Source organism: Monodelphis domestica, chromosome 3 (genome assembly GCF_027887165.1).
Source record: "Monodelphis domestica isolate mMonDom1 chromosome 3, mMonDom1.pri, whole genome shotgun sequence".
Classification (NCBI taxonomy): Eukaryota; Metazoa; Chordata; class Mammalia; order Didelphimorphia; family Didelphidae; genus Monodelphis; species Monodelphis domestica.
In genome coordinates, this window is record NC_077229.1 from 89592705 (window position 1) to 89618725 (window position 26021).

At 45.5% G+C, this 26021-nt stretch overlaps 1 protein-coding gene and 1 long non-coding RNA gene across 4 annotated transcripts; one reads left to right on the forward strand and one right to left on the reverse strand.

Moving 5' to 3' along the window:
* Window positions 1-320: 320 nt before the first annotated feature.
* Window positions 321-24334, reverse strand: UBXN6 (UBX domain protein 6). Of its 3 annotated transcripts, none has more exons than XM_056822443.1 (11): window positions 23874-24095; window positions 18148-18311; window positions 13466-13530; window positions 11463-11591; window positions 9961-10058; window positions 8984-9059; window positions 8291-8375; window positions 7910-8123; window positions 7688-7818; window positions 7310-7455; window positions 321-380 (listed from the first exon to the last, which is right to left on the reverse strand). In XM_056822443.1, exons 1-11 carry the CDS (start codon window positions 23954-23956, stop codon window positions 336-338), a joined length of 1236 nt encoding a protein of 411 aa, XP_056678421.1. In that variant the 5' UTR covers window positions 23957-24095; the 3' UTR covers window positions 321-335. The 3 variants fall into 3 exon arrangements, with proteins under 3 accessions (XP_056678421.1, XP_001365542.1, XP_056678422.1); XM_001365505.4 differs by lacking the exon at window positions 321-380 and adding an exon at window positions 5393-6146 and having other exon boundaries at window positions 23874-24334; XM_056822444.1 differs by lacking the exons at window positions 321-380; window positions 18148-18311; window positions 23874-24095 and adding exons at window positions 5393-6146; window positions 15231-18087.
* Window positions 10058-23922, forward strand: LOC103095530 (uncharacterized). Its single transcript, XR_008917396.1, has 3 exons — window positions 10058-10254; window positions 12621-12720; window positions 20777-23922. It is a non-coding gene; the product is annotated as an uncharacterized LOC103095530 (long non-coding RNA).
* Window positions 24335-26021: the final 1687 nt, after the last annotated feature.

Sequence of the window (26021 nt, forward strand, 5' to 3'; positions counted from 1 at the left end):
AATTAAAAACTCTTGAATGATTATTATCTCATCTTTGTTCAAAGTACTTTGGAACTTCAGAAGAAAAGCGATGAATGTGACAGCTTTGGGGAAAGTATGTGTGTTGCAAAGATGTCAGATATTTGCTCATGAGGCTCTTAGAGTACTTGTGTAGGGCAATAGGTAGGTAGATCAGGGTGATAGGAAAAAATGCCACCTAGAGAGAGGGAGGGAGGGGCCTTGGGCATACTGTTAAAGGAATATTGTTAAAGACAGACTTTTGCTTCAGAGGGAAAAGCTTGGGACCATTGAAAGCACTATATAATTTCCCTTAGGCATTCTAGCCTGATCTTTCTTCATCTCTTTAACTGTGAGCCCAATATGGTGGTCATTGGCAGCGTCTGCAAAAGATAGACACAAAGTAGTGGAACCAGCTCTATGGGTTGTTCATCCAAGAGCCCTTTTAGATTTGGATAGTTAATCCAAACCAACCCTTGAGTGATCATGGATCTCTTTTAAGAAGCCCTTTAGTGTTCTGGGGCTGGGTGCAATCACCCCACTGTAATTCACAAACAATAGCATCTAGAGCATCATTCCCTCTGTAGAGAAGTCCTTTTCCATCTGGTTTTTCTCCCAGACATCTCCATGACAGTTGCAAACACCTTCAGCAAATATATCTTCCCCATTTATGCCTTATTAGATATTAATAATTAGATCATTTTCAAAGATCTTATATCCTCTACATTTTAAAGTCAATGTTATGACTGAAGATGTGGTTTTATAGAATATTTGCAAAAGCCTGTTAATGTTTCCTTCTCAAACCTTTATATGGAGATTATTCTTATATATTCATAGATGGATTACATAAATTTGTAGGAGACGGCGGTTTATCGATATTCTCTTGGTTGCCTTCTTTTGTTAATAAGGTATGAGGTTTTTTTATGAGCCATTTTGTTTCCTTTTTTTTTTCAGATACCTTGAGAACCCTTTCCTATCCTCAAAACTATTTCCTCTCAAAAAACAAAACTATTTCCTCTCTAGCATGGAGTTTCTCTGTATATACTTGATTTGGGCCAATTTTTCTTGTTTTTGCTTTCTTCAGTATCCATTTCTACTTCACGTCATATGCCTGGGACTTGGGCAGGATGTTTAGTTAGCATATACAGGTGCAGAAGGACTCATCTTCATAAAAGTTTAGGGCTAGCAGATTTGGTATCCTCCCTCTGTCATTATTCCTGGTTTCTCGTGAATTGCAGAGGCCATCCAAATCATTACCTGGTGACCCACAATGCGGGTCTGGTGCTGAGCTTTTAACACTGATCTTATAAAACAGCTATGTGGCACAACAGATAGGAGTGCTGGGCTTGCAGTCAGGAAGACTAATCTTCCTGATTCAACAACAACAACAAATGATATTAACCTCATGACTGAAATATGTCTCTGAAATTTTTTACCTTATTAATGGAAGAGGTTAGGTAAAATAATAGCTCATAAGGTTTGCAAAACACTTTATAAATATTTCATCTTTACAACAACCCTGGGAGTTAGATGATATTATTATCCCCATTTGAGAGATGGAGAAACTGAGGCAAAGAATAAATGACTTGCCCAGGGTCAGATAGTAAGCATGTGCCTGTGGGTAAATTTGAACACATCTTCCTGATTTCCATGCCAGCTAGCTGCCCAGATGAAATTGTATTGGAAATAAGATGATATTGTGAAGAAATCCAGGAACTGGAGCTTAGTGTCTTGGACAGTATTTGGGTGAGGATCCTCACAGAGAGAAAAGAGCAATATTGTCAATAGTATTGGGCAGACTGCCTAGACCAGTGATGGTGAATCTTTTAGAGAGCATGTGCGGTGCCCCACCCCACACCTCCCCTTACTCCACACAGGGGAGGGAAAAAGCGTTCCCATTGGGCTACTGGGCAGAGGGGCAGGTCATATGAAATGTCAACAGGCACAACGAAGAGAGGGAAAGGAGCAGCCCCACTGGAGTCCCTCTATCTTTCTAGTAAATTGGGGGAGAAGGCAGCCATGTACCCACTGAGAGTGCTCTGTGTGCCATCTCTGGCTCCTGTACCATAGGTTCACCACCAGAGGCCTAGACCCAAGGAAGAAACCTCATCAGGCCATTAGAGAAGCCACATGACAATCATAATAAAATGGCAGAGAAGCACACTGTTTTAGTGATCAGTGCCCTTGGCTTTCCTAGATGGATAGTGAAGCTCTGCCAAAGGCATGGCTTACAAATTGTGCTCTGCTGGGGTAATTCTGTCCTAAAGAGGGAGAAAGGGATGAGGGCAACTGCTATTCGGGACCTGGTTCTGAGCAACAAGGAGGAACTTGGTTGGTGAAGTGGAAACGGAAGTCATCTTAAAGGTGAGGGAGCCCTCTGTCACAGGGTCGGTGACAAAGAGCCTCCATTGGTCAGTTGATAAACTTATGAAGTAACTGCTGTGTGCCAAGTTTGGTGCCAGGTGCCGGGGAAACAAAGATAAAAGTCACTGCACCTCCTTCACCACCCACACAAAGAAATTATGTTCTACCATAGGAGACCTGTGCATGTATAAGCATATACAGAATAGATAAATACCTGGTCATTTGTGGGAGGTCTACTAATGTTGGGTGAGGAGGATCCAGAAAGGGTTCCTGGAGGTGTCCCTTAAGTTGAGTTTTGAAAGAAACAAGGGGTTCTGAGAGGTGAAGGAAAGGCATGGGGGGAGGGGGTAGCCTGTGCAAAGACCCAGAGAGGGGCTTGTCATGTGAGAAACATCAGGGTCCGGGGTTAAATCTCAGTGTACAGTGTACAGTAAGAGTAGGAATGTATAATAAGGTTAGAAAGATAGATGGGCATGTTGGGAAGGCCTTCCTTGAACTGAAAAACAAACTTCATTTTGATGTTTGGTGTTTTTTTTTTTTAGCCCTTCTGCTTTAGAATCACTACTGTGTATTGGTTCCAAGGCAGAAGAGTGGTAATGGGCTAGGCAATGGGGGTTAAGTGACTTGCCCAGGGTCACACAGCTGGAAAGTGTCTGAGGCCAGATTTGAACCTAGGACCTCCCGTCTCTAGGCCTGACTCTCCAACCACTGAGTCATCCAGCTGCCTCCAACAATAGCTTATTTTGTACCTGTTTGTCTGCTTTTGCCTCCCCTTTTAGAGTGTGAGCTCCCTGAGAGCAAGGAGTGTTGTTTTTTTATTTCCAGCATTTAGCATGCCTGGCTCACTGGTAGAAATAGAGAAGTTTGGGAGAGAAATGAACTTTGCATGGAAAATAAGGAGCTCTGTAAATTGAATAGAGCTCTAGACCTAGTCAGGAAGATCGGCGTTCAAATATGATGTGCAAGTTGCTTAATCCTTATTTAACCCTTATGGGTGGTAAGCGCCGAAGAGAATTGACTAGATTTTAGAATCGTCTTCAGAGATGATAATTAAATCCACTGAGAAAGAGGGTCAAGGATAGAACATGGGGGGGGGGGGGGGGACCTACAGTGGATACGGCATAAATGGTGAGCCAGAGAAGACAAAGGAGCATTCAAACAGCTGAAACCCCAGATAAGCCAGGAGGGGGAAAGATGATTAGATTTGGAGATTGAGATTTCATCATGAATGGGTGGAGAGCCTGAAGGACTCCAAAATGCTCTCTCCCATCAGTCTGAATGCAGATGGAAGCATGCCATTTTTCACTTTATTTTCTTCATTAGGCTTTTTCTGTGATTTCTTCTTCCACAACGTGAAGAACTTGGACATACGAACTGGCTGATGGCACGCTTGTAACCTCAATCAATCTGCTCACGATCTCAGGGAGGGGAGGGATATGGCAACCAGAACTGCCCTATGGCTGCCTCTCCCAGGCTGCTTTAAGAGCAGCTCAGAACAAGTGCTGCCTCAGTCCAATCAGAGCATCGTACCATATTCAGGTGTGAACGCACCATTTTAGGAAGGGCAATGACAAGCCAGAATCCTTGTAGAAGAGAGCTTCCAGGATGGTGGAAGGCTTGGAAATCATACTTTATGCAGATAGGTTGAAGGAATGGGGTTTTGATTTAAAGAAAAAGTGGGATAGGTAGCTCGGTGGATGGAGAGCTAGGCCTACAACCAGGAGGTCCCAGGTTCAAATTTGGCTTCAGATACTTCCTACCTGTATAATCCAGGGCAAGTCACTTGACTCCAGTTCCCTAACTCTTCTGCCTTGGAACTGATAAAATCAATTCTAATAGAAGGTAAGTTTAAAGGAAAAAAAGGGCTGGGGGAGGGGAAAACTCTGTTTTCCAAGTTTCTTAGAGTCAATACAGTTCAATTCAATCAATATTGGTTCTGAGGCAAGAGAATGATGACTGAGTAATTGGGGTTCAGGATCACACAGCCAGGAAGTGTCTGAAGCCAGATTTAAACCCAGGACCTCCGGTCTCCAGGCCTGGCACTATCCACCGTGCCTCCTAAATGCTCTCTTGACTTCAAATATTTCAAGGGCTGCCACGTGGAAGAGGGCTTGTTCTAAGGGCAGAAATCCCAAAATGGGCAGAAGCTGTAGGGATGCAATTTTAGGCTTGATGTAAGAGAAAAGCTTCCTCTATTAGTGGGTTCCCTTGTGGGGGAACTGAGGTAGGACGACCACTTCTGAGTGATGCTGTAAATTCTCTTTCGAGGCTGTTCCTTCCAACTCAGCTCTGAGGTCATCTTGACGACAGCCCCACTTTTAGTCTGGTAGTGTCTGTCAAAATTTGCACTTTACTGATCACCTTAAGTCCTCAAAAACTCCCACTGATGAATGCTCTCTCCCTAATAAAGAAACCCATTCTACTCTGAAAGCTTTGTTAGGAAATTTTCCCAGCATTGAAGGAAAATCTGCCTCTGATGGGCATCCACTGTTCCTAGTCAGGCAAAAAAAAAAAATTCAACCCCTCAACCCCGGGACAGCATCAGAGGGCCTAGAAAAGGTTAAATGATGTTAGTGAGGCACGAAGTGCATAACCCACCTCAGGCGAATTTTTCCATCTCAGATGAGATGTACTGGCACTTAAAGGAGTTAAGTTTGCTTCTTCATTTGTGGGGAATCTCATTCCCTGAATGAATATGGGAAGGGTACTAAAGACAGACCAGCTGCCGCAGGAGCCCAGGTGGATCACACACTGAGTATTAGGGTAAAATGAGGCTAACAGCAGTATTATTCCCCTACTGCACCAGGTTATAAGAAAAAGAGTGATCTGCAAACCTTAAAGAGCTCTATAAATGGGACTCCATTTCCAAGGAAAGTTATTCTTGGTAGAATTGTTTTCTTGGGACTGAAGTTTTTTTAAACCCCAAATCAGAGAGCACATCCTGAGGCCATCCGTCTAGTCTCCAGAAAAATGTCCCTTGCCCCCATCTCTAGCCTCCGTTGCCTTGAATAAACGAGTCCCAGAAATTCAATGTATTCAAATATTCTATTTAATCAAGTTCATAATTTAGTGTTCACAGGGATCATGTAATTGACACACTAGTTGTTTCTTTGTCCACTTATATACAACAAGAACGTAAGAGAGTAGCTGAGCCCAGTTCAGAAACATCCCATCCGCCTAGGAAGTCCTCCCCTCATGCCTAACATCGGCTCCCCCACCAATGAAATGACCAGCATCTCTCTAGACCTTAAGTTAAATAAACTGTACATGACTAGCTAATTAGAGCAAGTTTTAAAATCTTGTATACAAAAAGCAGCACAAATTCAGCTTTTCCCAGCTAGCGGAGGAGCCTCTGCAAAGTTGTATCCAGCCACGTTCTCTGAGACCAGGGGAAGCTCTTACACCCTGGTCCCCAAACCAGCGTCATGGTACAAGGAAAGGGCTGCCCCACACCCTAATCTGCCCATGCTGAGAGGACAGTTCTCACTCTAGAACAAATTCCACCTCCACCATGCAGCCTGCCGCCCCAAGTGAAGGGCCGTGAGAATCAGGCAGCTTCTGCTTGAGATCTGGGAGATGAAAGGAGTGAGGGGAGGAGGAACAGGAGGAGCATGAGACTGAACCGATGGGGCCGAGGCTGAGTCTGGCTTTTTATTTCATGAGAGGCTTTCCACAGTAGCAAGAAGTTCAGGTTTCAGAGCTCCTGGGGGCTGCTCGGCCCCTGATGCCTTGATGTCGTCCATGACGGCTGCATCCCAAGTGAAAGTTAGAAGAGCTGAAGGCACCTGAAAGCGAACACAGCCACTTGCTTCGTGGTCCCCTGTGAAGGCAGCCAGGGGCCGGCTGGACAGGCTTTGTCCTGCTCCTCTCTGCCCCCTCCTCTCCCACTTTACTAGGGGATTTGATGGCCACATCACCTCATGCTTCTGTAGCACTTAAGGTTTACTAGACAATTCCTTACCACCTGCCAAGAGTCTCAGCCCCATCTTGCAAAAGAGGCGAGTGTGGTTGGAGCAGCAGCAGGCCTTTAGTTAAGGGGGAAGTAAGAGCTGGGATTCACACACCCAGGTGTTCAGATTGCAAAATAAAACTTTTTGCAATGCTTCCGTATCAACGATTTAGAAAGTGGGGAGTTGGAGAAGCAGGTGTTTTTAGGTGCTGGGAATACAATTCTCAGAACTCTCCCAAGTTCTACATCCTCACATCCTCCGGGTTAGCTCCGGAGTACTGATTATTGGCTGGAAGCCACAAGAATCCTCTCCACTTGACAGGATCAGTTTAAGGCAATCCTGGGTTCAGATAGGAAGATGGACATTAAAGGTAGCAGCGTCTTGTCATGGGAAAGATCCCTGATCACACAGTTAAGAGGCCTGAGTTCCGTCTTGGCTTCACGACTTTATAGCTGTGTGACCATGGATAAATCACAAGCTTCTGAGCTTCAATTTCCTTATCTCTAAAATAGGAAAAACATCTCCCAGACAGACGTGCTGGAAAGAGAGTCTCGGGGAAAGCTTGGAGAAGATCTTTCCCAACCAAAGGATTCCACTATCTGTGAGCAGGTAGAAAGCTGGGCCCTGAAAAATTTGTACTCAAATGGTTTTATTAATTTGAAAAAATAAGTATATGGCATGGCTGAAGTGTGGGCCAGTTAAAAGGATCCCTACAGCACGTTAGGAGAAGGGACCCTTCTAATGACTCGCTTGTTTGACACATGGCCCAGGGCAGGCAGGCAGCACATCCAAGGGCATCCGGTGAGTCATCATTAGCCAGGACCCAAGTCCAGGTCTTCAGATGCCATATCAAAAAAGGAAGAACCCTCCCTTCTTCCAGAAGATGTGAAACATGAAGCCTGACACAGCTTCAGAAACAGCCAATCCGTACTTGGTCTTGGTCAAAGGGTCCTTCCCTCCACTCCCCCACCACCAGCCTGGGCCCCCTCAACACTCACCAGCCCACATTCGTTGAAGGCTAAGCTGTCGTCCAACAGTTTGTGCCCGCCTACAGGAATCAGTTCAAAGGGCAGCCAGTCACTTTGCAGGGCCTCCCTCACATAGCTGTAGAGTGCAGACAGCCGCTCCCGAGCATAGAAGGTACCTGGGAAGGGGGATGGGGCAGCCCAGCAGGTGGACAAAGCACAAGTGGTACATTCCGCATCACCATAGCAACATGAATGGCCCGGCTCACTCTCCTGAACCCCTGCCCTGTTCCGCCCCTACATCTGGTGTCCCTCCCACGGTCAGGCCTAATAGGACCAGCTCGGCCCTTCCCTACTTGTCCAACTTTAAAACCAAGACTTGTGGGCCCTGGGATGGTGGGACCCCTTTACCCTGGAGGATGTGCCCATCTGGAAAGCGGACCCGTAAGAGGGTATAGGTATATTTTCTCATTTCCCTCTGCTCCTCCTTCTCCCGCATGGCTTTGGTCCGAAGCACAGACAGCCGTTCCACAGCGTCCGTCCTGGAGAACACAGAAGGCCCAGCCTGAGCCAGTCTGGCCTCACCTGCCAGGGCTTCACCCTGCACCCTCCACCCCAACAACTTCACCCAACCTTAGTTTCTGCTCCCGTTTGAGCTCCTCAGTCGTGAGGTTGAAGAAGTCCCCAGGTAGGTCAAACTGGGCAGCCAAAGGGGAGGGCTTGAAGATTCGTCGCTGCCGGGCCAGCTGAGCCCGCACTGGTTCTGAGTTCTGCAGAGCGACTTTGTGCTGTTCTAGCTTCTCTACTTGGGCATCCTCCCCCAGCACATAGAATTCTTCCAAGGCCTCTGTGGAGGAATGTCCAGTCCTTATGTTGCTTCCTGGGCCCCTGCCCTCCTCTGCCCCCCAAAAAGGCCCAGGGCCTACTCAGTCCAACTTATTCTTTGGAGAAGACTGTGTTCTTCCTCCCCACACCGGGAATAGCTGATGCTCAGGACCCATTCCATCCCCTTACCTTGTTCTGGAACAGGGAGAGACGTCTTCTCAAACCCAATGGCCCTGAAAAATTCATTAGCCCCTTCTAGGCAGTTGATCCGCTCCTAAAAGAGAAGGAATTGTGGCGCAATAGCTTGGACACCTCCAAAAGAATTGATTCATGCATTTATTAAGAGCCTGTTGGCAGAGGCTCTGTCCTGGCTTCAGCACAAAGCTTAGCTAAGAGTTGCCTCCCTCTTGGAACTCACTCACAGGCTGGTAGGGGGTTCTGCCTCTTACACAGAACACCAGATACACAATTAGGAAGCTACTTTTAGCAATGGCAAAGGGAGGGAGGCTTCTCGGAAAAATAGCCCTTGCAGGGTTTTAAAGGAGAAAAGACAGAGAGCAGTCCAGTGTGGCTGAAGAACAGGGCACATTAGGAGAATCTGAGGAGATAAGGCCAAAAGGTAAGGCGGCCTCAGAGTGTGCAGCAGGCTTCAGATGCCGGCCCAACAGTCTGAACTTGACATGATAGGCAATAGGGAATTGATGGAAGGCTGATAGCACAAAACTTCCATGGCAAGATCCATACACAATGAATCTGCAGCATGGAAAGGCCATGAGACTTGTTGGGAGCCTCCTACAAGAGTGCAGGCAGTCTGCCCAGGGGCAGTAACAGTGTAGAGACTGTAGTCCAGCTGAGGTCCTACCTAGGGCATATGAACACTACCTGAAACACTTTGTTTTGCAATTTGATTTTCCTGTATTTCTCCTCTTCTGGGTGAAGATGGATGTTGTCCAGGTACCTGTGCAGAGAGGTAAGAAGTCAAGGTTTCTCAGTTTGCTGAACGGATTTCTACTGCTGGGTAGAGACAGGGATACAGGATACACATTAGCCTCCACTCTATTGCAGCCACCTGTGCCAGGGCAGAAGGGGGCAAAGGAAAAGAGAGCAATGACCCAGAATGCCAAGCTCTATGCACTGACACCCAGGTAGGAAGGTGCAATGACTTGCAAAGATGGAAGATGTTAAGAGGCTTCTGGGTGGGTTCTGAGGCTTTAGTCAACCCCCTCGAGTGACCCCGAGGTACTCCAAGGATCTGGTCCCCTGCTGGGACCCCCATTTATCACTTCTACTCATAGGCAGGAATGAGGCTCAAGAGACAGCTGCCTCCTCTGCCCATCACGAACATCAATGGCAAACTAAAGTTTCTGCCTGCTTTAGGCCATGGGGCTCCTTTCTACCAACAAACCCCAAAGAACCTTGATTCTCTCCAGCTTCAGGTAACACCAACAGGTAGCATGGGGGAAAGAGCTGAACTCTAATTTTGATTTTGGGTGACTCAGCAATTTTCCCTCTGGTCCTCAGTGCTCTGTTATCTCTCTTATGGCACAGTGGACAAAGTGCTGGACCTCAAGTTCAATATGGTCTCAGACATTTACTATATGACCCTGGGCAAGTCATTTATCCTCCACTTGCCTTGGTTTCCTGAACTGCAAAATGGGGGATAAAAATAGGACCTGCTTTCCAGGGTAAGGATCAAATAAGAGAAGATTTGTAAATCACTTAGTATAGTGCCTGGCACGTAGTAGGTGCTATATAAATGCTGGCCATGAATTACTATTGTTACTCTTGTTCTTATAGCTATGAGAGAGCCTGGAGGTAACAGCTCTGAGAATGTGCTTCTTTTCAAAAGGGAGTCTTACTTGGCAATGGTGTCCACCCCCAACTTCACTTTCTCTCGGTCCCTGTTGAACGTATGGATCTTCATGATGGAAGCAGTCACTGGGTCTTTGTCCGCATACTGGAGAAGAAACAGCAACTCATTTCTGTAGCACGGTCAGATCTGTCAATCGCTTTTCTCACACCAGCCCCAGGAGACAAGGAGCACAAGTCTTATAAGCCCCATTTCACAAATGAGAAAAGTGGGGCTTACTGGAAAGAAGTGACTTGCCCAGGATGAGAGGCAGGACTTAAATTTGGCTCCCTCTGGCTCTAAGGTCAGCTCTCTACCCACTAGGCTATGCTGCCTCTCTTAGATTGATGAAACATTGTCTTATGTCACATGCTTTGAAAGATCTGGGTGAGGGGTTGGAGCAGTGTAGATTTGGAGGACAAACCAACCAAGCAAACAACAAGTTAGCAAGCTTAACTTTGATTCGTGGCTAGTCTCTAAACAGTGACAAAAAGGATTCTCTAGAAAAGGAAGCAGCAAGTACCAAAAGCTAAAGTACTGGATCCCAGGTTCAGAGCTAGAAAGGATGCCATGTGATCTGATCCCATCATTTTATAGATGAAAAAGCTGAGGCCCAGAGAGGGGAAGGACGTGCCCAATGTCACATAAGGGGACAGGCAGAGTCAGGATTCAAACCAAGGTCTCTGTTACTCCAAGTTCAGTTCCCTTTCCCCTTTCCCAAGACTTTGTGAACAAAGTGACTCAGGCAACAGAGTGCTCTGACCACAGAGCCCATAGTATTTTAGCAGAGTTTTTCCTAAAACCCCAATATTATTCTTGTGTACAAGCAAGAGTGTGAGAGTTAAACACACTCAGATGGGTTTGGAATTGGTTGACTAGATGAATGTGAAAAAGGAGTTTGGTGTTCCCTTGGAGTCTCCAGTGGAATGAATACCCCAAAGCTCTCTCCTTGGCTTTATGTAGCTTAATGGTTTTACCAGTAACTTGGCTACAGGCACAGATGGCATGTGGTGCGAAGCCAAAAGGGTAACTAACACATCAAATGACAGGAACTAAGATAACCTTGACAAATTAGAAACATGGGCCCAAAACTAATATAATAAAATTTAATAGGCAGAAATGTAAAGCATTATACTTTGGGTTAAAATAAAAAATCAGTTTAGAAAAAAGAGATTCAGAGGTGGAAGGATCCCAGTGTTGTGGAGGTCCTCAGAGGTCCTCTAGTCTAACCCCTTCATTTTACAGATGAGGAAACTAAAGCCCCAGAGAAAGGAAAGGATTCCTTGAGGTCACATGAGAAGAAAGTAGGAGAGATAGGATTTGAATCTAGGTCCTGAGACCCCAAACCCAGGGCTCTGTGGACTCCCATCACCCTGAACTTCCCAGATATGAATGAGATGTTATCATAGGTTTAGTGTGTGTGTGGTAGAGCATACTTGTCCAAGGGAGAGAGCGACCCCCTTGGAGGAAAGTCAGGCTCTAAAGTGAAGCTGAGCTGGTACCCCTCCTCACCTCATTAATGACCTCTTTGATGTGGGCATCCCTCTGGTCCTTTCTCAAGATGGCTCCAGTAAATGGGCAGGTAAAATAAACCCCAGTCACCGACAGGTTTGCAGAGCCCTCCTCCTTAGCCTCAGGTATCTGGTGGGGGAAAAAGAATGAGGACAGAGGCCATGGGCTGCTTCCCCCACAGTGAGAGCAGGCTCCTTTGGATTCATCCTGAACAATGCTAGGCCCATTCTTCTTCTAGGAGGACTCACTCAGGCAGAGTAAGAAGACCTCTCCCTTCTACCCAACTGCTAGGTGGCTGCAGAGTCCTAGGGGAGGCCCTCCTTAACTCACAAGTGCTTTCTGTAACTATGATAACCACTCCCATGTTTCCCATTGTTTGGACCCAGAAGGCTCTCCATAAACCACAACAATGGGCTGAACAAAATTTAACAGGGACAAATGTAGAGTTCTATGCTTACTCTATAAGCAGAGGACAAATGAAAGGTGGCTAAACAACAGATTTTATGAAAAAGATCTTGGGGTTGTAGAGAACCATAAGCTGACTGAGGCAAATAGGACAAGGCAGCCCCCCCACCCCCAATCTAATGGGATCAGAGGCTGTATGAAGGAGCAGCTTGCTGTCCAGAAGGGGGCCAGGTGGAATCCTCTACCCTTTGCTGTGGGGTATTCAATTCCCAGAATGCTGTGCTCACTGCAGTGCTAGACGCCCCATTTTGGGAAAGTTGAGAATATGTCAAAAAAGGTTAACATAGATGATACCACACAGAGGCATATCTAACCTTGTGATATCTGACTTCAGGTGTGTAAAAGGCCACCCTGTGAAGTGGCTCATCCTTAGGAGTAATGGCTGGAAGGCAGTGAGGCAGGTGTGGGGGCCTGAGGTAAAAAAAACCCTTGGCCAATCAGAGGTGTCCAAATGCAAATGAGGAAAAGATTGCCTCAGCCAATGGGCTGCTCCCTGTCCTGTGTCAGACAGAACCTGTATGGGCACTTGTTGGAAAGGTTGTATAGGAAATTCTGGTTCAGGTACGAGTTGGACTGGATGGCTTCATGGGTATTTTTCCATCTTTTCTGATTTTGTGAGTCTACAGCACTTTTACAGTTTACAACAACTTGTGGTGTAGGTATCTAAATATTTTTATTCTTTCCCTTTTATAGATGAAGAAAATGAGCCCCACAGTGATTAAGTGACTTGCCCAAGATTACAAAAGCTAATGAGTTCAGAGGCTACTCTAAACCTAGGTTTCTTCATTTCAAGGTAGGCACCCATCTCTTATTTGGGGTGGGGTTAAGGTACTTAAGTGTAAGTTATTAATGTCAATATATCAAGTCCTTCTCTTATGACTCCATGTGACATGAGAGGGACCTGAGATTTTTGAGGCTCTGGTAGGTTCCACAGAGCTGGAAGGAATTGAACATTTAGGCGTGGGAATTAATTTATTTGTCACTTGAAGAGCAACCTAGCTCAGTCTCAGTCTGGGGGGGAGGGGGGGAGAGAAGGAGAGCATGGGGGTGTTATATAAATGTGACCATGAGAGAGAGAGTATGTGTGTTGGGGTGGGAGTGGGGGTAATCTGAATCAGTAAGAGAAGCACCCACACCTATGACATCCATGGTATTCTGAACTATACAGTCTTATACAGATCCTATTGCTTCATGACGGCATGTATGTTTTGCAGACATCAGAACTGGAAGGGATCTTTGAAACCAAACAACTTATGATAGGGAAACTGAGACAAATAAGTTAAGAAACCAAGTTCACAGATAGATAGTAAATCTTAGCTCCTCAACTAATTTGAAAGTTGAGGGTAAGAACCAAGTCTTGAAATCCATCTCTAATCCCTCTCCACAGTGCCTAGTACTAGCTGGGCACTCAGTAAATGTTTGCAGATAGAATGATTAATCGAAAGGAAATCAGGGAAGAGGACTGTGAATGCCAGTAGAAGCCTTTTTGCACATCCCAGTTCTGCTCCCTACACTCGTCACTCTCTCTTCCAACTTACCACATTTGCTCCAGAAGACTCAGAGATACCACTAACAGTGGCTTCTGCTTGTAATTCCTTCTTCACTGAAAAACAGAAACAAAAAAAGGGAAGGAGAGGTGTGACCAGAAATGTACCTGTTACTGGGTGTGTTTTTTTAAAATGAATTTTAATTCCCCACCCACCCAAATTATGTGTAAATATAGTTTCCAACATTTTTTCAAAGAATTTTGAGTCTTGAATCCTCTCCCTCCCTCTCTCCCTATTCCACACCCCACATGCTGAGATGGTAAGCAATCTGACATAGATTTCACATTTGCATTCATGTAGAATATTTTTCCACATTAATAATTTGTGGAAGTAAAGTCAAACAAGAAAAAATTAAGGAAGTGAAAAAAGTTTGCTTTGGTTTGGATTCAGACTCCATTGGTTCTTTCTCTGAAGCTGATGGCATTTTTTATCTTAAGTCCTTTGGGATTGTTTTGGATCATTGTATTGCTGAGAGTTGATAAGTCATTCAGTGTTCACTGTGGAGTACTGTTGTCACTATGTTCTGGCTCTGCTTACTTCACTCTGCTTCAAGTCCATATAAGTTTTTCCAGTTTTTTCTGAGCTCCTGCTACTTATTTCTTACAGCACAACAGTATTCCATTATAATCATATACTCACTCAGGTATTCCCCATTTGATAGGTATCCCCACACTTTCCAATTCTCTGACCCCACAAAAAGAGCTGCTTTAAATATTTTTTTACATATTGGTCCTTTCCTTTTTGCCTTTTAATTTTAATTAAATCTTTTAATTTGTTTTTTATTTCTCTGGGACACAAACCTAGTAATTATATTGCTGGGTCAAAGGGTATATATATATATGTACACACACTCACTCTCTCTCTCTCTCTCTCTCTCTCTCTCTCTCTCTCTCTCTCTCTCTCTCTCTCTCTCTCTCTCTCTCTCTCTCTCTCTCTCTCTCTCTCTCTCTCTCTCTCTCTCTCTCTCTCTCTCTCTCTCATAGCCCTTTGGACATAGGTCCAAATTGCTCTCTAGAATGGTTGAATCAGTTCACAACTCCTCCAATAGTGCATTCAAATGTCTCAGTTTCCCCACATCCCTCTCCAAGATTTGTCATTTTCCTTTTCTGTCATAATAGCCAATCTGATAAGTGTGCAGTGGTTGTTTTAATTTGCATTTCTCTAATTAATAGTGACTTAGAACATTTTTTTACACTACTATAGAGAGTTTAATTACTTTGAGAACTACCTGTTCATATCCCATTGGGGAAGGACTTTTATTTTTATAACATTTCCCCATGTATCTGAGAAATGAGGCCTTTATTAAGACTTGTAAAAAAATGTTTGCACCATCATGATTACTATGTATTACTCTCCATCATATCCCCCTGTTTAAATGTGTCTGTCTTTATCCTCTGCCTCAGCACAGAACAGAAGTTAGCACTCTTCGCCTGGTGCCCTGATTGGTTGGTGCTGGGCATGGGAACCACAGGTTCCAGGGCTGCCTAATGCAAACTTCAATCATGCCTGCCTCTTTGCACCTGTTATAGACCCAACAGACCAGTAGGGGGCAGGGTGGCAGAGGAACTGTTCAGCATTCAGGATTTATGGGTCTTGGAGCAAGAAAGGCAACCCCACAGCTCTCAGACTCCTTTCTATTAAAGGACTGGTATTCAAAATGTGCCCACGGCTCAAAGAACCAACCAACATTAGTGATAAGAATGCCCTAAAGGCTTCCTTCCACACATCCCCAACCCCCCCAATCTCCCTAACTCACTTCCAAATGTCCTTTCCGTCAAGGGCAATACCACTATTCTTCAGTCACATAGGTTCACAGCCTGGCATTTCCTTTGACTTCACATGTATCAGTTGCCATTTCTACCTCTGTGTCAACTATCTGTTCCCTTCTGTTTATTCACAAGCCACCACCCTAGTTTAGGTCCTATTACCTCATAGCTAGTCTACTGCACTTATCTTGCCACTTCTGTCCATTAGCCCTCCACAAAACAGCCAAAGCAACTGTCCTAAAGCACAGACTGACACCATGTCATTTCCCTCCCTTAATTCCAATGGCGTCACCATTAATCTGGTTTGACTCTGAAAGGCTTTCATGCCTTGATCTGAGCCTACCTTGCCTCTACACCACTGGCCCTCCTCCTTACACTGAAGCCCAGCCACAACAGGCCCTGTGGTTAGGCTGTTTGCTAGGCCTAGAATTCACTCTGCTCCTTCAGATCGTTTCCTTCAAAAGAGCTGCTGACACCTTCCTGCTGTGACCTTTCCTGGTCCTGACCCCTGTTTTCTCACTGCCCTTGACACCACAAATTATCTTAAGTTATTTTACATATACATACACACATATGTACACTTCTTGAGGGCAAGGCCTGCTTCATTTTGTCTTTGTATCCCTAGTGCCAGGTATTGTATAATGTATTAAGGGTTTGTTGATTGACTATATATAACACACCACCACCCAGAAGAGTTCCTGAATAGATCAAAGCTTGATCATGGCAGAAATCAGAGAGCTCTAATACAAAGGCAGAAAGAAATCCCAGTATATCCCAGGTCCTGGGGAAAGTCTTCCACCACCCCAGCCTATCACCTCATCCCCCTTTCCTCTTTCCAGCAAAGGGTACCCAACCTCTGCTGGGCCCTTGCTCCTGCCCCACAAACCTCTTCTTTTATTTAATTCTCCATTTCCTTTTCTATGAACCCCACTCCAAACTTTGCTTGTCTTTTCAACACCTCTATACCCACAGCCCCCACCTGTATAGCAGATGACTTAGTAACTCCTGCAGAGGCCCTCTGACATAAGCACTCTCAGATCTAATCCTCCAAGCTTCTCTACCCCACTGGTTCTTCTTTCCTATTTAGAGCCAACTAAAGAGCTTTATCAAGGCTAAGTAAGCCCTTGGAGACCTGCCCTCCTAATCCCCCTTTCTCTCCTGAAGACCTAGCTCCAGCAGGAAGTTTTTCTTTCTATAGAGCTCCTGTCTCTCTCCCTCACTACAGGCTTCTTCCCATGTACTATTATCCCCACTTCTAAAAAAAAGTCTAACTACCATTCCATCTTCTCCTTTCTGGAAAAGGTTAAAAACATTGTGTGTGGACACATCCTCACCCCCTTATTCCCTTCTTCACCTCTTTTAAGAGTATTTTCAGCTCCCATCACTCCACTGACCACTCTTCAAAGGTCAACAATGACCAAACCACCTTCCTGTATAGCATCTGCCACCACTGACCACTCTTTGGCCACTTTCTTTTCCCTTGGCTTCAGTGACACCACATGGTCCTGGTGATCATTCCCTCTCTCTCCTTCACTAGCTGTCTGCTCTCTTCCTATTCTTTTATAGAGGTGTTGGTTCTACATGGCTCAGTTCTTACCTTTCTCTCAAAGCACTAACTCTAGGCAATCTCATTCAAGCTTCACTTCCCAAATCTACATAAGTTCGGCCAACTCTTCAAAGCTCTAGATCATCATATGAATACTGACACCCAGAGGTCCCAATCCAGCCTTAAATTCAGCTTTTCCACAACTAGGTTTACTTTCTTCTCACTTGACTTTTCAAGGGATCCCACCATCTTTCACCACCTTGGTCATCTCAGATTTGCTCCTAACTGTTAACATCCAACGATTATCTCAGCCTCTGGCACCTCTGGCATTTCTTATCTTTACTCCCACCTCCATGCCTAGGTGGAGTGATTCCATTAACTTCCTGATAGGTTTTCCCTTACATTCTCCTGCCTTTCTCTAATCTCTTATTCACACAGTACCCAAAATGATCTATCTTTCTTAGTCATTTTTATTCAAAAATGTGGTTATTCTGTTGCTTATCAAGTAAACAGAAACTCCTTTAATAATCCTAGCTACCATTTGCTAACATGCTTTAAGGTCTGCAAAAAGCACTTTACATATTATTTCATTTGATTCCTCACAACACCCTTGGGAGGTAGGTGCTGTTAGTATCCCCATTTTTCAAAGGAGGAAACTGAGGCAGGGAGAGGCTGAGTAATTTGCCCAGGGTTACAAAGCTTGGGTCACAGGCTACAGAGGAACTGCAGGCCCAATGCTCTGTACACTATAGCACCCCAGTTTCCCTAGCTGCTATTCTTTTACAATCTGGTGCCCACCACATGTCTTATCTTGTCTCATCTCTTATTAGTCTATTCCTATACATATCACACACTCCGTCTAAACAAGATGGCCTCTCTCTTTGCCCTAAAGGGGACTTCTGTTTACATCGCTCCCCAAGTCTGGAATGTCTTCTCTCAAAGGATCATCAATATTTGTATCCCCTTTAAAGCTCAGGTTCAGCACTCTCTTCTTGGAAGCTTTCCCTTACCCCTCAGACTTTACAGGATAGCCTGACCCTGCCACATACCCAGGAGGCACGTTAGTAACCATGCTGGGTGGACTAGGCCCAAAGTACTTCACAAACATTCTCTCCTGGATCCTCTTTGTGAAGGAGAAAGGGATGTCACTTCCACCATATGGAAGAGGATACAAGGCCTAAACAAAGGAGAGGCCTTCCTTTCCCAAAGTCAGCTTTTCTCTGTGTATGGGGTCCCCAGTCTGCTGACAGGGCACTGTGGAGCTGGGTCCTCTGAAGTCCCATGGCAGACAATCCCCGATCCTTCTTTTGAGGGTGATGAGATATCGTTCCCCCCAAGGGAAAGCTGGTGCCCAGCCTCACCTTGGTTCCGGATGGAATCTTGGGATGTGGGTCCTCGAGACCGTGGTTGTTTCTGTTCCAGCCTGGCCAGTGCCGCCGCTGCTGCCATTTGGGCTTCATTGGTAGGGCCCTGGCGGGGTTGCTTGCTTGCTTGTTGGCTCTGTCGTTCCTTGGAGCCCTTTTCCCTAAGGAGAGACGAAGAGGCAGGTGAGTCTAATGCCAGCTCCAGGAGAACCCCAGGCTTTATGCCTGGAGGGAGAATTGACTTCAAGATCATCTAGACCAACCCTTCACCTCACACAGACAGGGGGAGCAATACCCAGGAAAAAAGTGACTCAGAATCATTCTAGGTCCTCTTTGGGGAACCTTTTCTGAGTTTGAGTGCTCAGAAGGCAAATTTAAGTTGTCTGTTAGGCCCTTGGATTACCAGAGAGAGAGTTGAGGGAGAAAATGCTTGCTTTGGGTGGCTAGACAGAGGGGTGGGGGCATGCCAAAAATGTCCTCTGGTGCTGGGAAGAGGGGAAATGGACTAGCTCCCCAGGGCCAGCTCTGTACATGTGCCATGTCTTAGCCAATGTTGTTCTAGGTAATAAGTAAGGAATAGGGCTGTGAATAGAATGCAAATGTTTGTGTTCTAAACCCCGTGCTCTTTTGACAATGCTTTTTGTTGTTGACTTTTTGTGACTCCATTTAGGGATTTCTTAGCAGATACTAAATTGGCTTTCTGTCTCATTTTGTACCTGAGGAAACTGAGGCAAATAGTATTAAATGACTTGCCACACAGCCAGCAAGTATCTGGGGTCAGATTTTTAACTCGGGTCTTCCTTACTCCAGACCCAGTGGATTATATACTGAGCCACCTAGCTGCTCCCTTTGACAATGCTATTACTGCCTCTAATTGCCACTCTGATCTCAAACAAGGCATCAAGGATGAACAAACACAAAGTGGAGGAAATAAAAGCTGCCAAGGTCTATCTGTTAAGTCTTATTCCTATGGACATAGTGGCTTCACTCAATACTATGTGGAAAACATTCCAGATATCTGAGATGTCACTCTTTTTTTTTGGGGGGGGGGGGCATATTTTGTCCTACTTTATAGCTACTGCAAAGAGCTGGTACTTAACTAAGCTGACTGCAAGCTCCAATAGGGTGAGGATCATCTGTCTTCTTCCAGTGCCTAACATGTGTGACACAGAATAGGATGGGGCAGCTAGGTGACCAGTACCAGGCCTGGAGTCAGAGGGACTTGGGTTCAAATCTGACCTTATATAGTCCCTAGCTATATGACCCTGGGCAAGTCACTTAATCCCAATTGCTTAGCCCTTGCTGCTCTCCTGGTTGCTCTTACTAAGACAGAAAGCAAGGGTTTAAATAAACAAAAAGAAAAAGGAGCTTAATAGTGGCTGAATGTCTATAAATGAATGAAGGAAGCAGTCTGAATGGTACTTCCTCACTGGTATGTTCCCAGCTTAGTTTCTTGCTCTCCCTACCTCTTTCTCCACATTCTTCCTACTTGGCAAGACTTAACTCAAGCTGCTCCTTCAAAGTCTTCCTGGACCTTCTCCATGCAGCTATATCACTAGAGAAGAGCCAAACCAGCAAAATGCTCCTAAGCAGCACACAGACATTATCTTACAGTCAGAAGACACCAAAGATATACAAATCCTACAGGGAAGGGCCTTGTCCCTTCTCTCGACAGGAATCAACTGTCACTCTGACTCCCACTTCATCAATTCCATAATCATGTTCACATTTTAGGAAACTTTATAGTCTGGTTCACAAAGAACAATCACCCTGTGATGAAGGCAAAGCTCAGGGAGAAGTGCCTTGCCCATGGTTCCACAAAGTATCAGATCCAGGACTGAAAGCTAAGTCCTTCTCACCCCTAAGTGCAGCCATTTTTCATCCTATGATGCTAAATGTCCAAACAAGGGTACCATGGAGCAGGCACAATAATGCGTGTTTGGAAAAAAGAAAATAGCATCTCTGTCCCTATGGGGCTTAGTAGGACTGTTTCTTTCCAAGTTTCCTTCATAAACCAACAGCCCCTATATTGTCTATAGAAACCAGTTTATCTCAAAACTTGTCTCCCCATCCTCATAGGCCTCCTCTCCCCTTCCTTCTTGGACCTCCTTCATTTCCCTCAGGTGTGCTGCCTCCCTGCCAAATCCTGTCTCCCCAAAGACCCACCCTGCAAGACCCTCACTGACAATTCCCTGAAAGACCTGTTTCCCTGCCAGGTTCCACCAACACCACCAAACATTAAGTAAAACTGCTATGCACAAGGCATCACAAAATAAATAACAGTCTCTGACCTCAAGAAGTTTACATCCTCCAGGGAGAAACAATATGTAAACAGATAAGTAGATATAATATGAAGAGGAAGAGAACACTAAGACAAATTCTCCATAAAAGATGACACTTATAAGGAGTTAGAGGTCAAAAGGAAATATATTTCCAGGCTAGGAGACAGTCACAGGAAAGCATGGAGATAGGTGCTGGGGCCAAGTTTGGGGAACAGTGAGTGGTCTAGTTTGGCTGGATGGTAGGATGCTTGAAGAGGAACAATGTGAGAGCCTGGAAAACTAAGTTAGCACTAAATCGGGGAGGAATTTAAATGACATGCTGAAGAATTTGTATTATATCCTAGGTACAATAATAACTGGAAGCCACCAAATGATTTCTGAGCAAGGCAATAACATAGTTAAGCCTGTCAGAAGACATTATTTTGACAGTTGTGTGAAAGACTGATTGAAGAGGAGAAAAGCAGGAAAAACCAACTAGGAAGATACAGTGATCACTCACCGATTGTAGGAGTTACATTCCAGAGACCCCTGCGATAGGTGAAAATCTACAAAGTAGCAGTGTTTTGTTTATTTTGTTATATATATATTTTAAGGCTTTATAAACCCTTCCCACTCTCTTATAAACCTTTTCCACACTCATATTAACCTACAGTCACTGTGTGCATCAGTGCTCAGGATTCAGAACACAATGCTGTAGTTGGTCACCTTTCATTCCATCAGCCAATAGTGTGTTGTGATAGGTGTAATTCCATGACACAGAATTATATATATATGTATATATGTGTGTATATATATATATATATTTTTTTTAACTGCAATACAGTGAAACCACGATAAGTGAACCTGATATAGTGAGGGATGACTACTACTTCCTAACTAGTGAGATAATAAAGTGTTGAACTGGGGTAGTGACCCTGTGAATCAGATCAGAAACTGTTGTGCAAGTCAAATTGATGAGACTTAGTAACAGAATGCACATGAGGGAATACATAGAGGAGAGGAGCCAACTTTGAAGTTACAAACCTGTGTAACTAGAAAGACAGTGGTGCTGCTCAAAAGAAAGGGGGGGAGAGGGGGCAGAACCAGGTAGGTGGCTCAGTGCAGAAAGAGCCAGGCCTAGAAATGGGAGGCCCTGGGTTCAAATCTGGCTCCAGCACTTCCTAGCTGTGTGACCCTGGGCAAGTCACTTAGTCCAAATGCCTAGTTTTTATTGCTCTTAGTAGCAATTCTAAAAAAGAAGGTTGTTTGGTTTTTTTGTTGTGGTTGTTTTTAAGAGAAATGGGAAAATTTGAAGTAGGACAAGAATAGAGGGAAAGAAAAGGAATTCCACCTCAGACATGCCGAGTTTGAAATGTCAATGGAACTTCCAAATAGAAATGTCTATCAGTCAGCTGGTGCATCAGCTGGTGCATTAACTAGCTGGGTAGTTAAGAAAGCACCTAGGTTGGATTATATAGATCTAGGAGTCATCTGGCACAGAGATGATAATCAGACCCCCAGGAACTGATGAGATTACCAAGGGAGGGCAAAGAACAGGGCCCAAGACAGAATGCTCACACAGAAGATGGGAGAAAGATGATGATCCAGCAAAGGAGAGTAAAAGGAACAAGAGAAGCGCAGTATTGTGAAAAACAATGAAGTATTAAAGAGTTGGTTGGTAGTGACAGCCAAGAGATTTGAAAAGGATTAAACAAAGAAAAAGTCTTTAGAATTAGCAATTAAACAATATGATCTGGGCCATACATGCAAGTGGGGGGAGGGAAGGGAGGGCAGGAGATGGCTTGGATCTTATAATTTTGGAAAACATATGTCCAAAATAATTATTACATGTAATTGGAAAAATAAAATATCTTTGAATAAAAAAAGAATTAGCAATTAAAAGATCATTTTTAATCTTGTAGAGGGCAGTTTCAGTTGAGTGTTAGAATTAAAAACTAGATTGGAAGAGGTTGTGAAGTGAGTGGGAAGTGGAGAAACACAGGCAATGGAGATGATTTTTTTCCTTGAAGTTTGGAAGAGAAGGAGAGATTATAAAACAACCAGAAGTGAAGTCGTGTATGGGTATAAATGAAAACAAAATAAGAACTACAAATGAAATTATGTGTATCTGTATCTGTAAGAACAGAAAACCTGGGGGGAGCTGGGTAGCTCAGTGGATTGAGAGCCAGGCCTAGAGATGGGAGGTCTTGGGTTCAAATCAGATCTCAGACACTTCCCAGTTGTGTGACCTTGGGCAAGTCACTTGACCCCCATTGCCTAGGCCTTACCACTCTTCTGCCTTGGAGCCAATACACAGATTGACTCCAAGAGGGAAGGGAAGGGAAGGGTTTTCAAAAGAAAAAAATAGAAAACCTGAGGCACAATAAGAGACCACTGGATTCAAGGTTCAAATCTGGCCTCAGGCACTTACTAGCTGGGTGCCCCTGGGCAAATCATTTAACCCTAATTGCCTAGCTCTTGCTCTACAGTCTTACAATTGATAAAAAGACAGAAGATATTGGTTTAAGAAGGAAAAAAAGGAAAACCTGGCCACATCTTTAGGCAGGTAGTCTGGATAAAAAGGAGAGAGCCTAAAATATGAGACTAGAAGAAAAAGGATGGAGTAACCTCTTGGAGAAGATGGATATATAGGTTCAATGATACATGTTAGCCTTGGTCAGAGATCACAGCAAAGAAGAGAATGGGAACCCATGTTTTGCAGTGTCCAGTGAGGACCAGGAACAATTTTCTCATTCAGCTCGGGTAAATGCCAGACAGACAAGTCGGTGACTTAAAGGCTTTCATTTTCTTAGCAAAGTAGGAGGCAACGGTCACCTATGCTAAAAAGGAAGAAGCATCCAGGGCAAAGGCTTGGGCAGAGATTGCCACAGGCCTTTTGGGAAATGCAAAGGAGTCCAGCAAAGAATAAAAATCGATTGCACCGCAAAGATGGTTGACATCAGAAAGCTCAACTGTGTATACCTCCAGTGGCTCTCCCCACCTCCATCCCCTCCAGAATGGAGGAAGGGGGGGTGTAGGAGTGGAGGACAGAAATAACACCTTGGAGGGACGTTAGGAAAGGCCTCATACTCCTACAGAAGGTGGCACCTGAGCTATTCTTGAAGGTTTTGGATACTAAAGGCACGTCAGGAGAAAGAATGACCGGCATGTGGGGAGGGGAGGGCAGCCTTGGAAAAGACCAAGAGGCTGGAAACCGAACGCTAAGTGTAAGAAGGGCCATGAGGCCGCCCGGGGGAGTGGGGAAGGCTTCGAGGTGAGCCAGGTGAGGACACACTCAGCGCGCGTTAAGTTCCAGCCGATCCCGTCTTTTAAGGGAGAGGTAGGAAGGGGAGCCGCTGAGGATCCTCGAGCCAGGGCCGTGCCCTCATGCGCTCGGCAATTCGGTCACGAAGGAGACCGCTCCCTCCCCTCGACCGCCCTACCCTCTCCAGACCCGCTCACCCCGCCGTGTCCGTGAGTTTCTGCCCGGGCCCCGCGCTCTTGAACTTGATGTCCGCCTTGATCTCTTGGAAGAATTTTTTCATGGCGGCCGCGGGAAGGGGAAGGGGCAGCAGCGGCGGGGGCGGGGGCTGGGACGGGGGCGGGGGGCTGGGACAGGCCCGGGCCGGAGCAGCTCCGGTCAACAACCGGAAGGAAAATACACTGTCCAGGAAGTCCCGCCTTCCCTCCTAACCCCCCCACCCACCTACCGCCCCCTCCTCTCCTACCCCACCCGACCACGTGATAATCGGCCGGCCCGGCCTCTCCTTCCCTTTCGCGCCTCTATGGTTGCCGCGCGCCTCCGGGGGAACCGGAAAGCTCCTCTCGGCGCTCTGGCCCCATAAGTCTCCCGTCGCGTGTCTCTATGGTGCTGGAGTCGCTCTAGAATCGTTTTCCTCCTCTCGGTGGTCTTCCGGGGCTTCCGGTCCTGTTGCCATGGGTGATAGAAGCTAAGGGCGGGGCAGATGCGCAGACTCCCTAAACCTGGCGACTGCACCCGGCCCTCTAGGTGGGGCTGGGTGGCAATTGACCACTCCTCTCCCTTTCTCCCTCCCTCCCTCCTCTTGGTCCTCTCATTTTACCTCCGATGCATCACTTAATACATAGACTTATGACATTAAGACCTATGACTAGACTGGCTCTAGAATGGTGCTGGACTTAAGTGGAAGTCAGGGGCCTGGGGTCAAATTCCACTTCAGACACTTACTGTGATGTAAGAAGTGTCATTTAGGCTCTTTGAGCCTCAGTTACTCATTTGTAAAATGAAGATAGCCATAGGACCCACCTCACAGGGTTATTGTGGAAAAAAAAAAATGGGCAAAAGATGTGGACAAATTTTAAAAGATAAAATGCATATTATTACCAATCATATGCATCATAGTACAGTGGAAAGGCTGCTGAATTGAGTCAGAGGACCAAGGTTCAAATCCTACCTCTGTCACTTACCACCTGGGCAAGCCACCATCTGTTTGCTGTACTTCAGTTTTCTCATCTGGAAAATGGACATATCAACTTGGAAAAACACAGAACTAATAAAATTGTCAGAAAATCCAAGTCTTTAATCAGGAAAGAGATAGGTTCAATGATAAGATATCCCAGAGCCAATCCGCCACAAACTACACAGTCAAAACCCCAGGGTCTGGGGACAGTATCTCTAGGGAGTATCTCCGTGCCAGAAGTAGAAGATTCTCCAAAGAACAATAGAACTTGGGAAACATATACTATTTGGGGAACTAAGGACAGGGAAGTATGATTGATTGACATTACCATGGCTACAAGGAAATTATCAGGAAGAGGCTGATGCTTTACCATGGATACAAAAGGGAAAGGTCCAGCCTAGGGCTGGGCTATCTGAGAGAGGACTTTGATACAAAGGGGGAAACTACTAGGTCAAAAGGGTACTTAACATTTGATTAGATCTACTAGTGTATGGGGTGTATGGGGTGCTCAGGGAGGGGTAATATCTCTGGTACAGAGGGCTTGTCGTGCCCTTCTAGGGCAGCTCTCCAGCCACTGACCCTCACCTGACATCCAGCTCTCACTTGTGGCTCCCAGTAGCTGCTAGCATGCTGCAGCGGCCACACCCCGGGCAACGGCTTCGACAGGCCGGCTAAACCTTGTGAGGGTAGCCATCGGGTCGACGTTGACCCCTGGTGAACTAGGGCTTTGCTCACCCAGCATGTGAAGACTGCTTTGGCGGAACAGGCGGAAGAAACCAACAAGAAGGTTCAACGGCTGAGATGGTGATGCAGCAAGGCACTGTGGAGTGCTTAGGGCGTGATGGAGCACAAAAGACAACAAGGCCATCTAATGCAGCTGAGGAAGTCTCCAGGTGTAACGACTTTTCGTGCCAATGGACCCAGGCTTCCAACGCCGAGAGAGTGGCACTGTCTCTGTGCATCGACTTTTCCACTTAAATCTTCATGCACAGGTGTCTTTGTGCACAAAAATGCACAAAGACAATCGTCATCCTCGGTTCGAGAGACAACCAACAGATCTACTAGTCCCACCAGTACTGGGACAATTAAGTACCTTAAGGTATATTATTCAGTCTGAAATGGGTGAGTCTGGGACTTCCTTCAGGTTAAGTTCTCTAAGGACAGGAACAAA

Excerpts from the sequence above, each read along its gene's own strand:
- UBXN6 (XM_001365505.4), bottom strand. The coding sequence starts at position 23,956 with ATGAAAAAATTCTTCCAAGAGATCAAGGCGGACATCAAGTTCAAGAGC. Across the intron at positions 13,531-18,147 it reads AGATTCCATCCGGAACCAAG|TGAAGAAGGAATTACAAGCA; the intron begins GTGAGGCTGGGC and ends TCTGTTTTTCAG. Across the intron at positions 7,456-7,687 it reads AGATGGGCACATCCTCCAGG|GTACCTTCTATGCTCGGGAG; the intron begins GTAAAGGGGTCC and ends CCCCCTTCCCAG.